This window comes from Halichoerus grypus, chromosome 8 (assembly GCF_964656455.1).
Source record: "Halichoerus grypus chromosome 8, mHalGry1.hap1.1, whole genome shotgun sequence".
In the NCBI taxonomy this organism is placed as follows: domain Eukaryota; kingdom Metazoa; phylum Chordata; class Mammalia; order Carnivora; family Phocidae; genus Halichoerus; species Halichoerus grypus.
Genome location: NC_135719.1, coordinates 129235187 through 129260755, shown reverse-complemented (window position 1 = coordinate 129260755; position 25569 = coordinate 129235187). Strand labels below are relative to the sequence as shown.

General features: G+C 38.1%; 1 protein-coding gene across 28 annotated transcripts in view; it reads right to left on the bottom strand.

The window, feature by feature from the left end:
• NRXN3 (neurexin 3) overlaps positions 1–25569 on the bottom strand; it is a 1523557-nt gene that overhangs the window by 334447 nt on the left and 1163541 nt on the right. For all 28 annotated transcript variants that reach the window (XR_013440795.1, XR_013440796.1, XM_078054031.1 and 25 more), the window contains one exon: positions 15532–15713. Coding sequence is in view for 26 of the 28 variants with exons in the window: in XM_078054031.1 (XP_077910157.1) it covers positions 15532–15713 (182 nt within the window). In the remaining 2 variants the exon portion in view is untranslated. The remainder of the gene's footprint in view (positions 1–15531; positions 15714–25569) is intronic.

Sequence of the window (25569 nt, the reverse complement as noted above, 5' to 3'; positions counted from 1 at the left end):
TTAACAATAACAACAGCAATGACAACATTAATGATAATACTGGTTTAAAAGTGTGTGGACTAGGTGAGAAAAATCCATCTTATTATACAACTATATTTGAAGCCCAGATTTTTAAAGAAAATATTACTCTAAAGGACAGGTGCAAGTGCCCAATGGAATGAAGACATTCTCTCTCAGAAAAAAAAAATCATCACTTACCCTTAAGCCTCTGTGATTATCCTTACAGTATGTTAAAATATATGGAAACTTGTTGACAGGGCCTTGTTAGATTTCTCTACCATTCTGTCTATTTTTCTGAGTCACAAATAGATTAAGTTCAATTTTGAAATAATCCTCTCACTTGATTTCCCTCTCTACATTCAGATACTCACAGTAATACCTGGGATATGATGTGCTATTCTGACCTCTTTAGTTTCGGAAGAAATAATGAAATATCAGAGAAGCTACAAAGATAGGCTCCAAAAAAAAAAAAAAAAAAAAAAGGCAGTGTTACAAAGGCTGGAAGATAAAACATGTGAGGAAAGGTGGGAAGAGCTAAATTTATAAAGTCTGGCAAAGCAATGACTCTAGGGGACTAGATCACAGCCTATAAATACCTTCAAGGTAACAATAGAATTGAAGGGAAAGAATTATTCATAGTCTCAGAAGATGATATGACTGGAAGCAATGGCCTGAAGCAATGGAAGAAGAAGTTTAGGTAAAATTGTCAGGAGTAGTGCAGGTCGGGGGGTGGGGTGGGAAATTCTTGACTATCTGAGGAATGAAACAGGAAAAGTAATCAGGGGAAGAAGCATTTGAAGCACTTTGATCCAGAAAGCCCCAAGCTCTTGAGTAAGAAACAGGGATTAATGATACATTCCTCAATCACGAACCACCTTTCACTCTTGTTGCAATTCAGAGCTCCCAGATGCACCCCTAAAAGGCAGCCCCCTTCACAAAAGGCTAAGTAATTGGGAGTTTTGTGTGAAGACTCTTAATTAGAGGCAAATAGTTAAGCACACTCTGACATACCAATATCGTAAAATCATGCATTAAAATGATAGAAAAATGTGTTCTTTTATGCATAGTATATGGAATGTCATATTTTAGGAATGACACCCAACTTTTTCCAGAAAAACGAATGAAATTTTCATTTATAAATTACCATTCTGTGTTCAGTATGAAGGTTCTCAAAGAGCACAAATAAGTTGAACCATTGAGTTGAAATCATTAAATGTGTTATGCTAAATAACAGACTATATCTATGAAACAGATATGTGAGTCCCAAATATTTGAGTGGGCAAACATGTGCCCTTAGGACAGCAACGTAAAGGCAAATTACTAGGCTCTTCTAAACTAAGCATTATAAACAGCTGTGTCTATGAAAATGTTTGAGAGCTCAGTTTATGTATAGAAAGCAAAGGTATGACCCCACACTGTGAACACTACTTCGGTGTGAGAAGACTCATACTACAGAAGGTCTGCAGGTGTGGGGCAGGCCAGGGGAAGAATGAAGACGCTGAATGATTTGTGTGGCAGAGAGAGGGTGGAGACCACAGTGGCTAGATTTATAAGGTGGCTCTTGGTGGTTAGCAGTAGAATATGAATTCACAGAACAGTGTGGTTCGGTTTGGGCTTTTAAACACACACACATACACATTTTTCCTGCTGTGTGAAATGAACTGTTCTTTGTCAATCCTGTGATCCTGGCCTGTGCCGCACAGAGATGTCACCGCGCTTACAAAGTTCTCTGCAAAACCATGCTCAGAGAATTTGGCATCAAGTCTCACTATTTCACAATATCCGTTGTTCTCTTGGAGAGAGAAACGAGGGCTCAAGCTGCATGCCTCATTGAGAAGTTTGGTTTTCCTGCTAGGGTTGGAGTTCACAGCCAGGATAGTTCTTTGTTAATATACTATTTATATCAAACACTCACTTTTTACAAAGAAGCGATTTGTGGAAACATACGGAAAACTTCCCATAGTGCCTTCCCACCCATTACATAAAGTGGGTGTTTTTGTTTTGTTTTGTTATTTAGAAGGAGAGAGCTAATGGTAAGTTCTCAGTTCCAGAAGGGGGTCTGTTACAAGATGGTGAATCCCCAATTTTGGATGAAACACATTTAACTGTTCTTTGGAGAATCACTGTAAAATCATCATTCCCGGAGTCTCTGCGGAGACCTAGTTCAAATAAAAGATCAAGATTTAGAAAAAGGAAAGAAAAAGACTTGAATGGTGTTCCCCAGAGCTGACTTACTGTGTCTGCATTTCAGTCCAATGTTTGCCTGTGTTTAACGCACACACACAGCTTGAAGAAGGAAGCGCACACTCTGTGTTTTGCAGTGTTTGGGTGTGAATCAAAGGGAAACATGTGGTCCCATTCTGTTTCCTGTGGCATTCAGTGAAGTGAAGGGAAAAACCTAATTTGTACTGATGCTGTCACCACAGGGGGTGCTCTTGTCATTGACTGGGCGTGGGGGGCTGGGAGCCCTCGGTCAATATGTAGACAGGATGGAATAGGCAGGCTTAGCGAGTATTCTGAAAACAGTGCGGTCTATCTCCCAGGGAGGGTGAGTTTTCACTTGATTTTGGTCTTTGTCTTTTTTTTTCTTCTCAGTACTGTTTGGATGCCTCTAGCAATTTGCTATCTGTGAAATATAGATGGATGTTCTGAGGAATGCTGCACGATTACAAAATAAAACAACAGGAATGGCCACAGTCATTTCAAAGAAAAAGGAACAGAAATGGAGGGTAAAGATGGTATTCCTTTCTGTTTCATTTTGGTACTGAAAACAAACTAGAGTGGTCGTTAATGGTGGCCTCAGTAGAACAAGCTGGTGAGAGGGCCCTTTGCACTCTTTTTTGATTATAAGAGTAAGAGAGGTTCACATGCAGATTTGGGAAACAGAGAAGAGTACAAAGATGGAAATAAAAGTTTAGTGGGGATTTGCCAGTCTGTTAATATGTCAATTAATTAAATATATACAACATTGCATTTTCAGCAAATTTTGCAGAACCCAGGTTCTGATTGCTCGTACCCATTAGAAGGTAAGCTCCATGCAAACAGGTAGTTTGTCTATCTTGTTTACTCTTGTATCCCCAGGTCCTAGAACTTACCTGATATATAGTAGCAGCTGGTTGAATAAATAAATGAATGAATCGTCTTTCACTAAAGTGGGCTGGTAATCTTTGCCTGCCTGGCTAATTTTAACTTGGCAAATCTATTCCTCCCACCTGCCTTTTTTCTAAAACCAAGTTTGTCATGTTATACTTCTTGCTATATACCCCTATTTCTATTCTCAGCTAAACCTCAGGGAGATGTTTGTCTTATTTTTAAAGATAGCTGCTCTTTGTGGGTAGTCAAGGACTTCACCCAATGCCCCTTCACAGTGCTTTGGGAAACATGTCACGCTAAACTCATTTTCCTCTTTCACACTTTAGTATTGAATTTAAGCTTTGCTGTTTAGCCATGCAACAAAACCAGCTCCAGTACTGCTGATCTAAGTAGCAAACATGAAAGCCTATTAACCTTAGGAATTAGGCATCAAGTCAGGGGCAAGTTGAATGGAATCTGCTCCCACTCCAAGAAATGTGATTTCCAGTGTAAAGGTCTCCCTTTCAAGTTTTTACTCTATTCTGCCACTAGACTTTAGAAGCAAATAGGTCAGTGGATGACAGCCTGGCGCTGTCATGAAGATACTCATACCTGGTTTTAAATTAGAAATATAAAAATTAAATACTGACTGCAGGGAGACTAAATGTGTCTCTGTATTATTTGAGATCATTTAGGGTTTTCAAGCAGGGATATTTGAAGACTTCTAACATGGCATTTATCATACTAAAATATGAGAATGCATTTATCTAGTAATCTCTGCTCATATATACTACATTTGAAAGGATTTGTGTTAAAATTTGGGGGAAAAAGTTACCTCTGAGCTTCTCGTTGCACCATATTGCATTTAAAACCTCAGATTAGTTTCCAAGCCTATTTTGCATAGGGATGTTTAAAAAAGTGGGTTGGGAGTAATTGGGTGCCTTAATGCCGTTCAGACAAAAACAAATACTGGAAAGCAATAAAATGTAATGTAAAATGGAGAGTTTCTTTGAATCCCAAAAGAAAGTGACCTAATTCCAATTATGTATTCTGCTTTAGCCAAAATGCTGTGCTCCATCCCTCTATTTCTGTTTACCATTCTTAACTGCATGGTTCAAAAAAAATATCACAGGCCCTATATTAAATTCACCACATCTGACTTTAATATTGAATAGGTAATTATCAAAACCAGTATGTATGACATCAGAATCAAACACACCACTATTTCATCTTTTTTCCTTCCCTTAACACTAGGAACAAATAGCTACTTAATCCTCTGAGCCTTAGTTTCTTAATCTCTAAAATTGAGGCAATCTCACCAATTGGACAGTGGTGTGAGGACTAATGAGCTCTTATATACAAAGTGGCTAGCACAGTGACTAGACAATGAATAAAACAGCAAATGCAGGAGTGATTACAAGAATATGCATGCCATCAGGTAAGAATGTGAGTTTGTAGTGATAAGAAGTTGCTCTCTTTTGATTTTAAAAGTAAGAGAGGTTCTTTCAGTAGAATTTATTTCAAAAGGGTTTACTAAAACTACGTTACTGTAGTTTGCATTTAAGAAAGGGCTGGATAATTTTATGACCATTAGTAACATTTGTAGCTATCCAAGCTAAAATGATGATAAAGGTAATCAGATTCCATGCCTCACCACACAAGGTGATCAATGGGATCAGGGAGTTTGTTCTTTGGGGAACTGTAGTATGACCTGAAATCCAAACAGCCTCCCCCAAAGTGATGCTCCAGGGGTGAGGTGCAAGGCCTGAAGACATGTACCAGATAAAAACAGCATTTGAAGACCATAGCCATTTATGAGCTCTCACAGTTGGGCCATTCATATTTTGGCTCTGATCTGCCATTTGCCTGGTTGCTAACCCTCTTGTTGAAAACTACAACCACCTTAGCATCTCTTAGGTCCTCATTTCCAGGTCTCCAACCACAAAATCTTAGGCACCAACAGCTTTGCTGGATGGTAGGCACACATATATTATTATGAAAATGATTTTATCTCCTTTGTAGATATTTCAATGGTAACAGGCCCATTCACATGCATTATCTCATTTGATCTTCTCCACAATACTATGAGGTTGGCAGAATAGTGTCTATTTCTCTACCATTCATGTAAGATAACTGCTAGTTGGTGGAGTCTTCTGGCTCTGAGTTAGCAATGCCCACGACAACTATTAAGGGAAGAAGCACAGAATGACTACTGAGGAGACTGGAATGACAAAGATTACATGTTGTAATAAATACCAATAAAGACAAAGAAGACATCCCTGCAAACTGATGGCACATAAAAGAGGTGTGACTAAAAGGTACGGAAAAGCTAGCTCTACAGCTACTTGTGTTTGCAAAACCTCTCTTAATCCTCTGGATCTCTGTAAGACTTCACCACCTAGATTTTCTCTGACCCTCTAGCCTTTTCTGTTTAGCTTCCTCTCTTTTCCTCCTTCATCGTGGAAAGTTACATATGTATTTCACAAGTTCCTACTCATTTATGTCCCTGTAGATCTAAGCAAGCCTCAGTCTTCCTTGTCATTTCAGGCTGCAAATTTTCAAGTCCCTACCTCTGCCCGCATCTCTCATCTGAGTTCATCATGTATTTCCAATTGGAAATCTCTAAATTGACTCTCGGATGCCTTATGTATATGTTCCATCACTAGTATCAGACTCTGACTGCCTTATCCTAAAATTCGTTTTTCTTATGTGTGCCCTGTTTTACTGTTATTGTTAATGAAATTTGACCTTCCCAGTCTCTCAGATATTCCTTATTTCTCTCCCTTTCCATCCAACCAGCTGGCAACACCTGCTGATTCTCTCTCTGAAATGAATATCCTTTTGTTTTGTCTTCATTACCTTCCTATGATAGTCATCATGGAATAAGTCCTTAAAAATGTTTTTCCTGGACTACTTAAACAATAACCTGCTATCTACTTTCCTTGAACCCATTGAAAACCACTCTTTCAACAGAGCCAAAATAATCTTTCTGAAAATTAAGCTTTGGGCATTTCATCTTCTGCTCATAGACTTTCAATGTCTTCTCATTACTTCAAGAAGCAATCTATTAGCATGGTATTCAAGTCCTCTACCATGGGCCTAAAGTACCTCAAAAGAAAACAAACAAACAAAACTGAAGATATATCTATAATGAATTTGGCATAAACCAGTTACTCATTAAGCATTTTCATATATGTTATTATAAATCTTCACACAGACTTGCAAGGTGTCATTACTACTATTTCTATCTCCATTTTACAGAGCAGTCAAATAATTCATCCAAGGCCAGAGAGCTGGTTGGGGGGCAGAGCTAGATCTTGAAACACAGACCACTTGCCTCTAAAACATATGCTCTTTCTGCTTTTCCACACTGTCGGCCTTTTCCCTCAAGACATTTATTCTGGTCAAACTGAACGCCTCACAAATTTGGGAACATAGCCTGCTTCTCCTTCCTTTGAGGTAACACTCACGCTGGTATCTTCATCTAGCATGTTCCTTCTTCAGGTTCCATCAGCCACAATCTCTCCCACCCTATTTGCATTTCTTCATCACTACAAACTATACTAGTTTTACCTTCCTTGGAATCTACCTGATGTCTGAAAACAGCCACATGTACAATTTTTATTTTCCCTCCTTGATGTTAAACTTTATATCTCCAACAACCCCAAATAAATTGCTGTTCCACAAATACATGTTGAATTAAAATGATCACCACTATACTTTCTACTCCGAAACTTTCATTAGGAGTGTAATAGTAATTAAGAGTCAGAACTGGATCTGAATGCCTGCTCAGTGCTATCTTGGGAAATTTCTTTAGCTTCATTAAACATCAGTTGCCTCATTCATAAAGTGAGGATATTAATAGTGACTACCTCATTGAGTTGCTGTGAGTTCATAAGATGATGTAAACAGAATTCTTACATAGTGTCTGGTACCTGGTAGTTTGCCAATCGATATAAGTGGTATAAGTGATAATAATGATAGTAGTATAAGATGATTTACTTATGGTCCTAAGTTATTGTAGGAAATAATCATCTGTGTCATTAAATTACCTGTCATTTTATAGAAAACGGAGTAGAAAAATAAACCAAATCAAAAGCAGTTAGCTAAGGAATCAAGAATAGAATAAGAGACTTAATTGCCAATCATCTCCTGTCATCCTGAGTATGAAATGACTTCAGGATGAAGGTTAGCTTGATCTATCAACAGGGCTTATCTAAATGTCTTTAAGTGATTCCAGGCTCTAAAGGTATCATCTCGGACTGGGAAGCGACAGGTCTGGCTGTCAGAACTATCTTTGAGGCTAATACAGTTATACAGTTCCCTCTGCCATCTATCAGGGACACACTAACAAGTTGAAACAGCAGCAGTGACAGCATCAGGATCTAAGCATATGATGCTATGGAGTGGGTGGCTAATGAATTCCCCCATTAATACGCTGAGCTTCCATGCCTTCTGAATGCAGTCAGGGATCTAAAATCTATCATCTATAGCTTCAGGGAGTCAATGAGTTATTTCTTGCCCTGTTGCAGTGAACAATACCCCAGGAGTAATGACTAGTAACAGTGTAAGTGGTGGGTCAATGAGATAACTCATCCAGCCAACAGTGTTAAGGTAGGCCTGCCATTAAGTCACATGAGCCCCAGCGTTCACTTGATGGTACCTAGAGTTCGCCTTGCTTACTGCACTTCAAATTCACATGTCTAAAAAGCTTCTGCTATTCAGAACTTGTTCGGCTATCTGGATATATGCAGTATATCTAGGCTATATGCCACGAGGCTGGCTTTAAATCAGTAGCATCCTGACTTCTCAGAATTTTGTATCTCTTAGGTTGCAATCTCAGAAACCTGGTTAAAGTCTATCTGTTATTTAGGAAAATAAAATATATTGTTTTCTCTGACTTAATTTTTTTTAACTGATGAAAAAGTACCAGTGATATTAAAAGCTATCCATAACTGAAAGCTCACTATATGCCAGGAGCGAGGCAAGCGTGTTATATACATCATCTCATAATGTGTAGGAAACCTAATATCTCATAATTTAATTACTGTGGTCTTTCAAGTCTGTTAGCTCTCTGTGAGCCAATGTTGATTACAGTATCCCCAAAATGTAGCACTTTGCCTGGCACATACAAAACACTCAACTTACATACACTAGTTGATGTTCATGAGCTAAATTCTCTGAATCCTAAATTTTCTAAATTCCTATTTGGTATGCATTAAGGATTCTGAAACATGCTGTTATCAGTTAACAGTGAAAGAGTCGCTGATGTAAGTGATAAATGAGAAAGATATGGCCATTTGGCCTCTGCTTCTCATCATTGTTTACCAACCATGAACTATTTTCTATATATTTTGTTGACTTAATTTTTATGACTGCATTATTATACATTTTATCTATACACTAAATTTATCATTCACTTTTTCTGCATATTTTGAGGAATCAAAGTCTATAAAATGCTTTTACTTGTATATGTGCTTTTTAGTTTCCAGTTTACTTGGTGGTGGCAGCTACTCATCCCACTCAATGTGGCTGTACCCTCATTAGGACGCTGGTTGCAGCAAGGACTCTCTCTGGGCTCTGTTAATTCCCAAGGGTAGGGCCAGGCTGTTTATGTCTTAGCCCTTTGGAACATTATACTGAAGGGCAGTGAAAGCACCATGCATCACCTTGTGTTGTTGTATGGAGACAAAATGCCCTACAATGACATGCCAAGGAAGCTCCATGTCATATCCTATTGACCTAACCAGGTCTGTCTCAGAGGTACCTGGCTTCTTCACCCTGTGCTTATAGGACACTCCCAAAAGTCTCAATTGTGAATCTGATTAATTCAAAAACAATTGCTTTCAATCAGATTAAACAGGAATTTGTTTTCAGAAACAGTCTTGGCAGGCTTTTAAAAATACTTAAAATGAGACTCTACTTTTAATTTTAAAACACTCTTCATTCCCTAATTTTTTTTCCTCTATTGAAGTTATTACCTTCCAGATATGTCATCAAGAAAACTACCATCCTACATTTGTGCAGTTTTTTGTGGAAAACAAACAACTCCTAAATACTTTATTCCCTCTGAACCTCAGGAAAACCCTGTTGTGTAGTATTTTTTTGTGCCCATTTAAAAGAAGAGGAAGGTGAAGCCCAGGGCAATGATGACCTGCTCACAGCCAAAGAGCTCACCGGATGCTGAGACTCAAATCCACATCTTTTTTTTATTTCAAATTAAATACATTTTTCCACAATGGCAGGCTGCCCTCGAAACCGAGTGTGCCATCAAAGTAAACAGATTTAGATAGAAATACTTTGGGAATAACAGAGTTTGGAGAAAACACACCCCAACTCCCATGCAGGGAGCTGCGTCTGGTCCAGCCTGCGTAAGTGCTCACTTCATCAAATCCCCACTTCCACTCCCCTCTCCCACCTTCTTCTCCAGTTCTGCCGGCATGGAACGGCTAAGCCGGAAGCTGCAGAGAAGATCCCCAGCAGGCCCTCTCCACAGAAGTGGCTAATGATCTGGAAAAGCTCCTAAGCCCAGAAAACCCAAAGAGGCCTTTTTCACTAAGAACAAATAGCAATGAAAGGGAATACGGAGCCAACCTGCAGTGCACAGCACTCTGTGGGAAACAAAATTGCATCTGTTGGACACCTTTGTTGTTTTCTTGCTCTTTCCCTCTCTACTTGTGTTACCAGTCTCAAAAATGCCAACATTCCTCTGTACTCCTCTGCAGATTCCCCCATATACAGTTTCCTAAGTCAAATCCAGTTCTGCCACTGGCCAAATCCAGACACAAATCTAAGGTAACACTTAACCACCTAACCTCACTGAAGACTAACTCAGCAGATGTTGATGTTTTATTGTAAATATCTCACACAGAGACAGCTGAATGAGGCATCCGGGCCAGCAATTTATAGATGCAATAGATGTGAGGAACAGACCGTTTATCATAATTCAGCTTTGCTCCCATTTATTCTCCAGGAGTCTCTCCAAATGCTATAAATTATAGAAAAACAATACTGTACATACCAAACTTAATAAATATTCTATTTCCCCAAACATGGCACTTTTACCTGGTGAGCCTTTTACCTGGGGTTGGAGGGGGGACAGTTTTTGCAAGGAGAACACTCTGCCATTATGAAAAGGGGGTAAGTCAGGGCAGCGGTCCTCTCTTTTCTCTTACTCTGTTTTATCTAAGTATCTACATTATAAGTCAGGAGAGAAACAGTTGGAGAAGGTTATAGATTCTTGTCAAACAAAACAGATGCCTTGACACATAAATTTTCACTGTTCCTGAAAGGTTCATAATTAAAAAATGAATCCAAGAGGATTTACTGTAAATTACACACAGGGAGAAAGAAATTAATAGCATATCTTTTTTACACCCTGTATTAACTACATAAAGAGAAGCTAATTGTTGCCCAGTTATGCTTGACCTTCTATTTTGTAGGTGGTGAAAGGAGATTGTCAAGAGTTTCATGAGAGAATAGCAAGCACTTCATGGTAATCCCTTCTCTGGTCCTATTCAGTTTTTTACTGATTGGATAAATGAAGGTGAGTGTAACATGACACAGCTTCATAGAGCCTACATGAGAGGTCAATAGGCAGATGTCACTTGCAAATAATAGCAGCTTCTCTCCAAATATTGAGCAGATTAATTCCTCAACAATAGATGTCAATGGAGAAAACACATTTGAAGTAATATTTCTTTACAAATCCCTCTGCCCTAAGACACCCTCCCTCCACGGAATTTCATTTCACGCCTACGTAGTGCAAGCAAAGATCTTTTTGCCTTTGCCAAACATGTTTCATCTGTGATTTCATTAATATTACAATTACTAATTGACACAGAAAGTAGTGCATCATGGAAGTGTGAACCAAAAATGAAGAAACATAAGCTAATTTGAAGCACTGGCGCCTTCAGGTGAAGAACTGATGTAAAGAAAGGGGCACCAAGACAGAGGTGGGGTATGTACTGTCAGTGCATTTTTTTTTTCCCATTTCGGTTTGCTCAGACTATCTGTTGTTCTACATAATAATAAAAAAGAAAAAAAGAAAGAAAAAAACCCCACAAAAGCCAAGATATAGAAGCCACCGAAGTGTCCATCAATAGACGACTGGATGAAGAAGATGTGATGTATATGCACAGTGTATTACTCAGCCATAGAAAGGAATGAGATCTTGCCATTTGCAACAACATGGATGGAACTAGAGGGTATTATGCTAAGTGAAACAAGTCAGAGAAAGACAAATACCATATAATTTCACTTATATAAGGAATCTAAAAAAACAAAACAAGTGAACAAACAAAAAACAGACTTTACATAGAACAAACTGGTGGTGGCCAAAGGGGAAGGGGGTGGGGATGAAATAGATAAAAAGGTTTAAGAGGTACAAACTTCCAGTTATAAATAATTAAGTCATGGAATTGAAATGTAGAACACAGGGAATACAGTCAATAATATTGTAATAACATTGTGAACACTGAGTAATGTGTAGAATTGTCCAATCACTATGGTAAACCTAAAACTAATACAACACTGAATGTTAATTTGACTTCAATTTTAAAAAGCAAACCAAAACAAAACAAAAACTAATTTCTGTATCCTCTAGCATAATTTAAGCTCCAAAAGGTTGAAGATTTTAGTGAAAGTAGGTAACTATTTTATTCCCTTTGCTAACCATGTAGTAAGTACTCAATAAATATTTACTGAATGAATAATAATAATAAAAAAAAAAGACTAATGACTTTGAACCAATTAGCACATGATTCAAGAGCTTCCAGTGGAGAAGGAGTTTAAGAAGATTCCAATTTTCCTAAAGAGTTTTTAATGCATGGGCATTTCAGGATGACAAAGAGAAAGAAGTGGGAAAGGTGAGGGATAGGATTGCAGGTAGCCTAGAGCAAGGGTAATCCATGCAGCATGCATCCATCCACAAAGTCCCATTTCAGCCCAGGGGGTGGACTCCCCTGCTGGAAGCCGGAACTCCTACCTGCTAAATTTCCCTGATGCTCTCAGAATTCTTTCCACCCACTGTAAAGCTTGAAGTGAGGAAGTGAGAGGTCCTCAGAGCTGGCAGACAAGAGGAAGCCTCTTTGCCATTCCTGCTCAGGGGACTCCACAGCAAGCAGGTCTGTTCTAGAAAGGGTGCTCACCTCAGGGTCAGACTCCTTGGCGTTCTTGGAAGAGAATTTTCTCTTCCTTCAAATAGGCTAAGTGGGGGGTAAAAAGGGCTTGTTCCAAGGACAGAGTTACTGTGGCTCAAAACACTTCAGGAATTTCTAGGACTTGCTAATTACTGAGTTTATACTTTGTTTTTGAGCAACTTAGGAGCTTGGCAACCAATCAGAAGTAGCATCAAGGTACTCTTGGTTGTTTCCACAATCAACAGCCACACTGGAAGAATGAAGTTTGCCACTTATGACCCCTTGCTAGGAGCACATCTCCAGGAGGACAGGTCCTCTTCCCCAGGCCCAGTGCCTCCTTCCTCCCCTTACCTCTGGGATCCATCCTACCTCCCTCTCCTCTTTGTGTCTGCCATCACTTCTTCTTTTCCTCTGGTGGGTTTCTCTTCTCTAGGTAAACTGCAAGCAGGAATGGATCCTTTTGCCTCCTGCCCAACCCTTTCCACTTTCCTTAATTGTCCTTGAATTATTTTCTTTTTGAGCAATGTTCTTTCGTACAAGGAAACAAGCTACGTGCATTAAACAAATCTACATTTTACAGATTGTAAAAGTCACATAAAAGTATCTTAGTAGGTATTTATGGCTTCGTTTTCCTGCTGCATCTATGTAAATGTCCAAATCAAGAAGCAGGTTTTGGAATCAAGTCTTTTGATCTTCTACTTGGATTCCTTTATTCCTGAATGTGGTAAGGAACCTTCCCTTTGCTCTGCCCATTCTGCCCTCACGTTTTATCACAGGTTCTTTACATCTCTATGAAGAAGTTTGCAGCCTAGGGCAGGGGTCACCAAAGTACAGCCTGCAGCCTGCTTTTATAAATGAATTTTTATTGTAATACAGTCACACAGTTTTTACCTCTGGTAGACATCAGAGATAATCCACTAGGGAATAAAAGATGATTTGTAATTATTAGACCAATGGAGTGATCCCATGCTCAAGAGGGTCATGAGCATGTCAGGACCATTCCAGAAGGATGTGGTTTCTCCATATCGTAGGGTCTCTCTTTTCTCTAAGAAGGTCAGATGATGTCAATTGAGAAAGGGCAATCTGTTGGGATTTTCTAGAATGTTTAAGCAATGATATAGTATTACTGGAAAAGGTCCACAGGACCCAAGTGGGTCTACACATTTTGATGTAAAATTTCTTCTTTTTTTGCTGTTAAAGATATTAAAACAGAATGCTGTAGTTCCTCCTAGAAGTTCCCAGGATCCTCATATCCCTTTTATAAAAACAAAACATTTTAAGTAAACTTTCAGAAAATAAGAAACATTTCTCTTAAAAGTGGAGATGCTCTACAAAACACGAAAGGGGAGAAATGGATAAACTGGTAGCACATTATCTGACTCAAAAAAAGATGCTCATGGCTGTGCCAAATCATCTTTTTCTTAGTAAGTCACACTGAACAAAAAAAGAAGATAAATCACCATGAAAATGCAAGCGAGCTGGTAATAATAGCCTAGTTATAGCCACCATGAAATAGTCATTAAGTTATATGCGGCATAAATCTCACAGAGTTTTGTAAATTATGGTGGTTTTTAGAGGCCAAATAAAGATAAACCATACAAATTATGGCTGTTTTTCTCTGTGCTCCTTGGCATGACTTTCTAAAATGCTTAAGCTCAGGCTCATAGGACCATATGGTTCTTGAAGCATCTGAGAAAGCATAAAGGTTCACAACTCCGTTAAGACCCCTCTTTCACTTTTTGAAGGTGATCATTCCTAACCAGCCCTTCCCTGCACTCTTGCCTGGTTTGGCTCACACTGAGGCTGACAGGCTTCCAGCTCAAGCCTTACACTTCAAGCTGCTCCTGTGTCCAAGGCACACTGGAAGAGCCGGTGCTGGAGATGGGTGGCGCTTGCAGGCTGAGCTGGCTGCTGGTGGTTCCAGCCAGCCACCTCCACTCCGGAGACCAGCCATAAAATCAAACTCTCTGCCTTCCTCAGTAGACCAGGACATTAGCAAAACTCAGATTCAAAGATGCCCAGTAAAATGTTCCTTTTCCTCCTTTTTGGAGGTTGGTGGTAATCCCCAGTTGGTCTTTCCTCTTAACTGCTTTTTCCCCCTGCTATTTAAACTGAATTCTTATTGCTCCAAATTAAATCCATTCTTTCTAGCCTTGTCATTGCTAACTAATGAGAACAATTCCTCTCTTTGCTCCTGGTAGCTGCACCTTGGGTGCTTATGGATGAGAATCATATCCTTCTTTAGCCTACTTTCCTAACTGCACACTGCACAGGTGATAAAATGGGTTAATTGTTGCTATAAAAATATTTTCTATCCTCATAACGAAGTAAGTTTTTCCTCCATATCATTTTAATTTCTTAGAATTGCACTGTGTTCTTAACAATCTGCATTGACTGAGGTTGCAGTCCTATTGGGCATAATTATATATACAAACAAAATGTTGGATATACAATATACATGAATCTAACAATTCTGGGTTATTGTGCTGTTTCCTTTTTGCCCCACCCACCCTGGCCTTGGTTTTTATCACATGCTCTTTACACCTGTGCGAGGAAGTTTGCAGCCTAGGGTAGGGGTCATCAAAGTAGAGCCTGCAGCCTGCTTTTTTTCTTTTTTTTAAATAGATTCCATGCCCAGTGCGAAGCCCAGCATAGGGCTTGAACTCACAACCCTGAAATCAAGACCTGAGCCAAAATCAAGAGTCAGATGCTTAACCAACTGAGCCACCTAGGCCCCCCTGCAGCCTGCTTTTATAAAATAAATTTTTATTGGAATATAGTCACACACATTTCTTAAAAACATGTTATCTATGGCCATTTTCACATTATAATGGCAGAGCTGAGAGTCTGACAGAGATTGTATCACCTGCAAAGCCCAAAATGCTTGCTTATCTGGCCCTTTACAGAAACACTTTGCTGACCTCCAGCATAGGAGGTTATTACCACCCACGTGCGCTTTGCTACTTGCAACAGGTGAAGGCAAAGTACCAGGTAAATCTCTTATTTACACCTAGGCAGTCTGCTAAACGTTGCATGACAGGCCAAACCACACAGCTGAGTGGTTTGGGTGTCTGGACTGAAAGAGTTTTTCATTTTTTATCCCCGAAGTATCCCATGGGCATCAGGTTCATGTCTAAAGGGACAAACGAGGCTTGACACCGGGGCTAGCCCTGGGATACGGCTCCAACACACCTAGGCAATTTTTATAATCATGTGCCTCTTTGCCGAGCCTATCTAGAATGTTCCGCTGCGTTAATCTGGCTCACCGACTCACACCAGCAGGAAGACAAAGAAATCCAGGCCCAGGCCTGGTACTCACTATGTGAAGCTGGAGGAAATCACCGAGGCCCGGAGCACTGTCGATCCGCACCAAGATGCCATCCTTCACGGTGGTGCTGAAGCCCACGGCGAGGCGGTCAGAGCGCGTGCTGGGCCGATCATTGGCCGGCCAGGTGTAGAGGATGAGGCCTCCGCTTTTCCCAAAGATGTACGTAGCGCCAGCTGTGAAAGCAAGGAGAGAGGGAGCCATCAGGGCATGTACCGTGCATCTGCAGCTGCAGGCACGCTGCGGAGGCTCTGCACAGACCGCTGCGGAGAGGAGACGGCCCCCACATGCCCGTATTTGCTTACTGAGAGGGATGGCAACCAAAGTCTCGCAAGGCGGCTGTCACCCCAAATTAAAGATGCAGGCAAAATGAATTAATAACAAAACAGATGTTAGCAAGAGGCATCCCGAACATCTTCAGTTCCTGCGTATAATGGCAGACGGCAAATAACATGCCTTGTCTGAGAGCGTGGGTACGTGGTGACAGACAACTTTCCCGATTTCCTCAACAGCAGAGTTAATTTTCCATCTCGGCTAGGACAGGCATGAGAGAGAAAACTAGTTCCCCCCATCTCTTAGCTCTCAGAACATTCTGGCCTGTGGGGCTGGGAGCAGCTCCGGGAATGCCTCACAAGACATAAGGTGTAAGTCCAAAGCCATCATTCTTTTCACACCTGGACCTGCGAGCACCCCCACAGAAAAGAAGGCTGGAGCCTGAGAAAACCAAGTTCTGCCTTGGCCTATTTCACTATTATGTTGCTGTAAAATATGTGATAAAAATTAATTCCAGAAGCCTTTTAAAAATTAATTTACTTCCCTAGTGATGGTATTTATCTGGTATTATGTAACAGCTTCCCTCTCTTTTCCAAACTCAATTTCAAAAAGGGAATATAGAAGACATAGAAAAAAAAATCTCACAATGATGAATTTGGAACATAAGTGGTATTGCCACTTATGAATAGTGGATTTATCAGTGTTTTTAGTATTTACCATCTTTTCACTCTTTTTACAAAGCCAGGGATTAGTAAGAATATATTAATTTAAAAATACGTAGAAAACAAACAGGAAGAAAAATAAAGAAAATATTTGCATCTCATAAGTTTTAAAAGTCTGTTTTTAAAAATAGGTTTTAAAATCTAAATTTGGAGGAACCCATTTAGATTTGGTACCCAGAACAGACTACATCATTGTAGTTTCTATGGCTATATGTATGTTACCCGTAGTGAGTACTTCCATATGTTACTCATCTCAAAGTTCAAAGAATATTTGGCAGATTTTCTTGTGTGTTCCCACTGCACATGGTCCAATCCTTGAAACTATTTTAAAGCAGCATTAGATAAGCATTCAGATTTCTTCAACTTCACTAAAAATCTCCAGCACTGGTTCACATTTAGTTTACAGGGAATATTGGATTGAATTATGTTGTGTGAAGAAAAAATGAGTTATGCAGCTTATTTAGAAATAATAAAGTCAACTGCTATGAGGCTAGAATTAGGAGTATATGTCATATGTCATCCTTATTTTAAGCACTAAGCCACATTATACTCTGAGGCATATAGAATCTAATTTGTCCTTTTTGAAAGGTCACTATTCTAGTCTCTCCAATATGCTCAGTTTGTATATTACATGTAGTATAACATTATCTTCCTTTTATGAATGTCTCAATCCTGAGGGGATAGTGTCTGAAAAGACCTCCACAATCATCTGGAGAATTTGGGATTGTGGTATGGAAAGTTTATGATTAATGCTATATGCAAAACAATATCTGTTCCTCACCATCCACAGATACCCTTAATGCTTCTTAAACTTAGAAATGTGGACATAATGATTTACCCTTGATATCTATCCATCTGTGAAGAATTTAAATAATTCTCTTTCCTGTAGATGATTACAAATGTCATTGCCACCCTCTTTATTCTTTATTTGGAAAACTGAAGGTTACTCAGTGATCAATGTATAGAATCACCAAAAATGCAAATCAGCCTGTGACATTTTGTGGCAATTTATAAAATCTTACCCTATTTTATCCTAAATATGTAGTGGATTCTGCTACAGAGATAAATCCATACTCTATCAGGAAATAATTTTATCACTTTGTTACAAAAAGAGCAAGTCCAAAGTTGATAACAGCAACACCTATGCGTGGCGTTTTACAGTTTAAAAAAACCCTTTCAAATTCATTAGCTGGATCTTCACAACAGTTCTATGGGATATTTCATTTGTTAACAATGTTTGGAAATAGAGACCCAAGCATCTGACTTACATAAATGGCACCTCTTTAAGTCTCCAGCTTTCCCTCCTGCTTCCAAAAGCCTGTCCTCACCATATGCCAATTATAGCTTAATAAAATTATTCAATAAACTATACCAGTGATGCAAAGTTGACTATACTTTATTCTTTTCACATGTTCCTATAAGACCAAAATGGAATGAAAACAAAGCCATAGCCCCCAAACCTGGCATATTTTCAAAAGCTAGTCTGGCCTTCTAACCATACAAATAAATTTACAAACCTTCTATTCTGCTCATATTTTTTATCCACTGACTGTTCAGTAATTCTCAATATAAAGAATATAAAAAGGAAGAACATTTTAAAAGATAAATACACAATTTCTTATATATAGTGGTTAGGAGGTCATCATGGCTTTAATTTTTAAATAAACAAAGAACAAAACCTCACTATGATAATCTCAAGGTAGATCAAAAATCAGCCTTAAAAATTATTTTGCTTGCTTTTGTTGTTCTGAATTTAGGATGCCACTATGTTAGATAATTCTAACTTTGTAGATGAAAAGGGCAAAAAAGTACAAAGTCCTTAGCATATTGGCTTATTCTGCCATGTGGAAATAAATTAAAAATGTGTATTCTTGGTATCGAATTTCCTAGTAAGGGTAAATAAATACCCTGAATGCTCCCATAGTTCAATGTTGGCTTTAAGGAAGTTAATTAATATTTACAACTTTCTATTCTGAAAACCTGTTATTTTTTCCCCTCTTTAGTTAGCTTTGCTATCTTGCATGTGAACTTTCTGTTAATTTTAATATAAAATGCCTAGAGTCCTAGGGGGAACATGGACTTATTTTTCTTTACATTTTCAAATTAAAAAGTTAATTTTGTTATTTTAAAATGTGGATTACAAATCAACATTTGGGGAACATCCTAAGAACTATAAGAACCCTCCTTAATCCATTAAAGATTTTCATTTCCAAGCCATGCAATACCACATCACATGCTTTCTCCCCTGAGCCTAGTTTCTCTGACTGTTGGTTTCTCGCTGTGCTAAGTATACTGGTGCGAAGATCATACTCCATTTATTAACAATCAGAACGATGAATTTCCTGCTTGCTAGCAAAAAGTGATCAATTCAACTGAAGAAAAACTGCTGTGGTGGCATTCTGACCATTCAACATTGCAGGATTTGCAGGTTTGGAAGCCGCCGAGATTGCTGAGTTCCACCAACAGAGTATTTCAGGAATGAAATCTCCACACTGTCACCATTAACCAAGATATGTATACACACCGTTTTCAAACAGTCAACAAATTTGACATGTTATTTAACACGCAACTTCTTTTGTCTCAAAACCACCAAAAAATGGGTTTGGCTTATTGTATTTTAATTAGCAAGCTATTTACTGTGATGGGGCTGATGGTGATTTTGGCAGAGCCAGGTATGTGAGGGTATGAATATGTATGTTTTGGGGTGTATTCTGTGTATGGAATTGGTTGGGGGGAAGAAGAGGGTAGGACAGGCTCCACTTAGATCATGAAGAAGTCCTGGGGAATAGCTTTATGTAGTTATACAACAAGCTGATTAAATAGATGATCGATGGTTTCTCAAGGACAATAAAAGATAAAATTTTTTCTAGGTCATACATTTCTCCAAGAAATAGTTCTTAAACCTGTGGTGCATATTACTGCTTATTTTACTAAAATTTAATATAATTATTGATGGCAACTTAACATGTCCTTATTTAGACCATTTGGATAATTATTACTATTGTAGCTTTGACTTCTTAACCTCATGGTCCTGCCATTATGACACTGTTTTCTATTCTTATATCCAAGTAGCATATTATTTCTTTTTGGCAATTACCAATAGAAATAGAATCATAGACCTATTTAGGATTTATATTCGATATAAAAATAATATATACATACATATGTGTATGCATATACATATGTGTATGTGTGTGTAAGAAATAAGGCAAGTTTAGTTAGAAAACATAGTAAACTACCTGGAATTAATTTATTATTTTTCCATCAAATAATTAGAGATAAAAGGCTCCAGAAATTCATCTAAATGTAATGTTGGTTGTTTATTTATGTTTTTAAAAAAAGAAAGGAAACTGGGGCACCTGGGTGGCTCAGTTGGTTGAGCGACTGCCTTCAGCTCAGGTCATGATCCTGGAGTCCCGGGACCGAGTCCCACATCGGGCTCCCTGCTCGGCAGGGAGTCTGCTTCTCCCTCTGACCCTCCTCCCTCTCATGCTCTCTGTCTCTCATTCTCTCTCTCGCAAATAAATAAAATCTTAAAAAAAAAAAAAAAAAGAAAGGAAACAAACAAATCAGCTTTCCCTGAAATAGTTTTTGGTTGGTGTTAAAATGGAACAATGCAAGCATCTCCCAGGGGAGACCTGAGAAAATTAAATTTAAAGAGAACTAGATAATTTACTCATGGACAAATATAGCATGTAGAATAATAAGTTAAGTAATAAAATAAATATAATTCTTGCTGTGCAAACCATCTGGTAGGTAAACCAGGGTAAGAAACAGGAAGTCAAACTCTTCCTCCAGTGCTCTTTGAACATTACCTGAGAACTTAGTATAAAATCTCATGACACCAGGGTAATATATCTGTCTTCCTCTATTATTCAGGCCCCTCATTCTTCATTTCTATTGTATTACTCTTTCATCAACCTTATCCACATTTGTGTTCTTTACTGTGAATTGGTAAATCCTTTTGGAAAATAAATGGACTATCAATGACAAAATCTATCACGCCTGTAGATGCAGTTATTGCTACTAACTTAAAACTATCTTTTATTCAGATCAATTAACCAGATAGCTAACAAAACCAAAATGGGAAGACTTGGAAATGACACATAACTCTCCTAGCAAATGGAGACATAAAACTCAAGGATCTCAAAATGACTGATGGTCTGAAAAAAAAAAAAGTTTCTCAATTTCTTTTACTCAGTTTGCTCTATGGTTCCTCTTACACACACCCCTGGCTGTTTCGGGGAGTATTCATCACAGCAGGACCTTCTATGTTCATAGCACTGAATGGTTTTCAGATTGTTTTCTTTGGGAGTAGCTCATTTGCTGCCTCTTCCCCCAGTACCGACTGAAGTGTCAATGGCAAACATTTTCGTTCGAATAAAACAGAAAATAAAGACTCAGGAGATTAAGTGACTGGACCTGGTGTTAAGTGGTGAAGCTGAGAGTAGAACCAGTGTGCCCCTTCCTTGACTCTGCCCTGTCCTAGCTCTCCTGTGGGCCCAGAGCATGAAGCTTCCCGAAAGGAATCCAAGAGCTCCACAAGAAGGAGGAAGTGAACAGCGGATAGGAAACTATGAACAAAACTTCTGCACCACAGAGGAAGCCTCTAGGGAGTACAAAGTAAGTGATACACATTTTACAAACAGTCCTGCAATGCATTTATTGAATGGATGGTTTATTATGATCTATTTTGTCGACTCTGAATTTTTTGAAATAAACACCAAAACTGATGATAAAGAAGCCTTAAATAAAGCAAAACTGAAGGGACTGAATGCTAGGAGAGAAATTTCATCTATTTTAAAGAACATCCTTTATCTTTGGCAAAGAAATGATCAGATTTACTGCTCAGCTAACTGAGAAACTGACAACACCGCCTAAGAGTCAAATATATAATCAGGGAGAGCCAAGCCCCATTTCTTAAACAGTGCTAAGGCAAGGTGAGGGTTCCCTCAATCTGGGGCCATTTTTTCCTCTTTCTTGAAAGAAGAATGATTAAAACCAAAGGGCATTAAGCCAGGAAACACAGAGGCAACATTTCAGAGCACATTCCAGTATTCTGGAAGAAAAATTGCAACTCAAAGACTTCCTAGCAGAACCAATACTCGTTCAGTTTGGTACAAAAATCTGTTTGGTGATACTGGAACTCAAACTTGTGCACAGGGTGAATTATATATATTGTATCCAATGTCAAAGCTTCCATAGAAGCTGGTGGGAGAAAAATACAAAACCAATAAAATTCTACCTATTAACCTATTTTTTTAGAAATAAAAAAGTATACTGCTATTTAGTTCTGGTAGTAAGTATCATGAAAAAAAACCATGCTTCATGGATGATTATATGTACAAGCCCTATTTTGGCAAAGATGCTTGGTTGGACCTTTTCATGGGAATGTTATCATGAATTTTCCAGGGGATCTTAAGAGGAGCCAAATAATTATGCTATTTCCAAAACTGATACCAACAATTGTGATGGCCTCCTGTTATGATTTCTTATCACACCTGTACTCCCCCAAATTCTGAGTAAAATAAAATCACAGTTTCTGGGCACATTCATGACTGCTGACAAACACATGACATTTTCTGAGTCTTAGAGATAATGACATTTTTAGAAACACATTACATCAAAAATTTTTTTACAAAGTTATTTTTACTCATCATATTCCAGGTCTCTTCCACTGGGAAAAAATTGATTAGTGATAGAGCTTACAAATGTTTTCCATATTGAAAGTGATCTAAAAATAAAGCTTCCAGGGATACATTTAAATTCCCCTTGCTTAAAAAAGAAGTTTCAAAAACTCGTTGTTATTGTTGTTGTTGTTGTTTGTTTGGGGCAATTAATTTTTTCACAAATTTTTGTGCTTAACAGTACTAGTTATAATACTAATGTTAATACTAATATTAATGCTTCTGCTAACTCTATGTATGAATCATTTATTATATAATACCCTATAATACAATATTTCAAATTCCTATACCTTTTACTTTAGATATCTTTGCCGTATTAGTTTGTTAGGGCTACCATAAAAAGGTAACACAAACTGGGTGGCTTGAACAAAAGAAATTTATTTCCTACAAGTTTGGAGGCTAGAATTCTGATATTAATGTGTCAGCAAGGTTGATTTTTTCAAAAATGGCTGTTTTCTCCCTGTGTCATCACATGGCCTCCTCTCTTTACCCGTCTATAATTTCTTCTTCTTAAAAGGACACCGGTCATAGTGGATTAGCAACCCTGCCTCCTCCCCGCCCCACCCCGCGAATACCTCATTTTAATTTATATACCTCTTTAGAGACCCTATCTCTAATTACAGTGACATTCTAAGATATTAGGGGTTACGACTTCAACATACGAATTTTGGGGGCACACAATTCGGCCCATAACAGTTACTTTCCCACTTTTAAAGATGAGGGAAGCTGTAGATTGAGGTGAAATAACTTTTTAAGACCTAGTAGAATCAGGGATTTAATTGAGATCGACCTAACTCAACAACCTAAATTCTTTTCATTATGCCAAGCTGTATCGCTAACATGCTCACCTTTTACCTTTGCCTGTGTACCTGAGTGAAGAGATGGCAATGAAGATGAGAAGGACAATGGCTTCCTAACATGTGCCCAAAAAGCAAAGCAAAACAAAACAAAAGAAAACTGCAAACAAGATGGAAACTCAATGCTCTCACGATAGAAATGACAGTATAGGGGTGATCATTTTATTTTCTTTAAATGACAGTAGCTTAATATGAGCTTGTTCTCTGCAAAGTGTATAAAGCAAGGTCAGAAAATAGGCTGCTCTTCATTAATTACACCACACTCCTAAAAATCTAAATTCTGAAGGGATGGACTCTATATGAGGTTTATTTCAGAGAATATCTCACAGCCAATTTAATTTAACTTTCATAACCAAGCTTGTTTCTTATATAGCAAAACAAAGTAAGTCCTAGGAAATTGCAGAGTGTTCAGGTTTGAGGAAATAAATATTAAGTTTTATTGTCAAACAAAATGAAAATCCAGAACCCTTCTGTACCATGAGCTCCTGGAGGACAGGGCTGTTTAATTTCTCTCTCTATCAACACTGAATGCTCAGGAAATAAATGCTGTTGAGTTAATCAATAAAACCTGGCTCTCACCTATACTTTCATATCTTCACACTGTCATTCAGGTATCTGCCCATTAATCCTTCTCAGCTTTTTGTCATTTCATCTCAATGTGGAAATACTTTATAAATGCTCATCAATTAGGGTTCACAACACTTTCCAGGTGGAGAACAGAACTTCCAATTTATAAAAGAAAGCTAACCACAAATACATTTGAATAATTTTTCTTTGGTGAATTTTTGGCAGGCTCAGAGAAGAAAAGCACACCTATCTTTCATCAAATTGTTTTATGTTACCCCTCAGTTCCTAAATCACATGGCAAACTGTTTTTAGTAATATTCGTACATATATATATGAATACATATATATGCATACACATATATATATATATGAATACATCATAGATTTAACCTAATAAGAATATACAGTAGAAAAGCAATGCAACCTATTTAAGAATAGCCATGTCATTATCCTATTTTACATATCATTGGGCAAAGACCATATATACATTTGTCCTTAGGCAAAATATAAATGAATGAAAAGAAAAATAAAATTGATCATTTTATAATTACTCATCAGACTTTTCTGTAGCTTTTTTTTAGAAACTCATTCCTTCTGATAACATCTCATGGGACATAGAATAAAAGGGAGGTTCAGAGTGCATTCATCTGCTTCCTTTTCCTCTTTTTATTCCACAGCTTTGAAATACCTTCCCTAATAAGAGCAATCAAGGGATTTCTAAGTACTGAATATTCTCTGAAAAAGAAATACAGATGAAGAGCAGTTGCTTATTTCTAGCGCTTTGATTTAAATGCTGGATATATATGGACTTCACACTTTCAAGGAACCAGGGACTATAAACATGACTTTGGTGTATTTGTGGCTCTAATTCATAAAACATGATTTTCCTGGAAAAGTTAGCTAATATTTTTAAGGGTATTGACTCTTATTTCTATGAGATACAGATCCTTAATCATAGAACCCATGTCAGAATTAAGCAAAAGGAAGAAATTTCAACTATTATGGTCCCTTCTCCTATTCTGTAACAATCATTTAGCTTCGCCGTGCCTCAGTTTCTCCATTATTAAGAGGTGATGATACTTCTCTTACCTTCTCATCTCAAAAAGTGGCAGTAAGGATCAAAATAGCTATCATGTACACTATACAGAATTCTAGAAATAATTTAGTTTTTCTGTTTTATGGTGATCATCTCAAAGTGAAGAGATGCCTAAGTTTTGGTATCTGTAGAATTTAATTATTCCCTATTCCAAGTACATCTTCCTCCTTTGTCTTGCAACAGTAAGCCCCTTCATATAGAAATGACTCTTTTATCCCATACCAATCATGTGACTTCAATGGAAACTGTTAAAAATCTTTAACAGATTTTGCCCCTTACATACAACTGATTAGCTAAGGCGTGATAAATAAGCCCAAGTTGGACCAATTGGAGCATTTCACTGAATTATTATTATTTTTTTTGTAACCTGGAAGAAGAGGAACACTCCATCAATTTCTCTGATGATAGAGTTATATTGTAAGTAGCACACAGCTGCCATGGCCACGTTTCCTACCATAGGAAAAAACTTGGAAAAAAATAAACCCTGACCCAAAGAGTGAAGTCAAACTGTTGAATCAAGAGTTGCACACACATAGAAAATCTCATCAGGACTTGGTTTTAATGGCCCGTGTTACAAAGTTGCAACTTTGTCTCATAGAAAATTCTTAATAGCTAACTTTTAGTCTAAGCGAGTTGAAATTTTCTTTCTTTCACAACTAGAAAAGTCTTTGACAGTAAAGAGCCCCTGGGAACTATCACAGTGCCTGGAACACAAAGGGGCACGTAAGTGTTTGTTAAAGAAACTGGCAAAGGATGACTGAGATGATTAAGTGATAAGTTACCCAGAAATTTAACCTACGGAGCACATTCAGTGATTCATATACATTTCA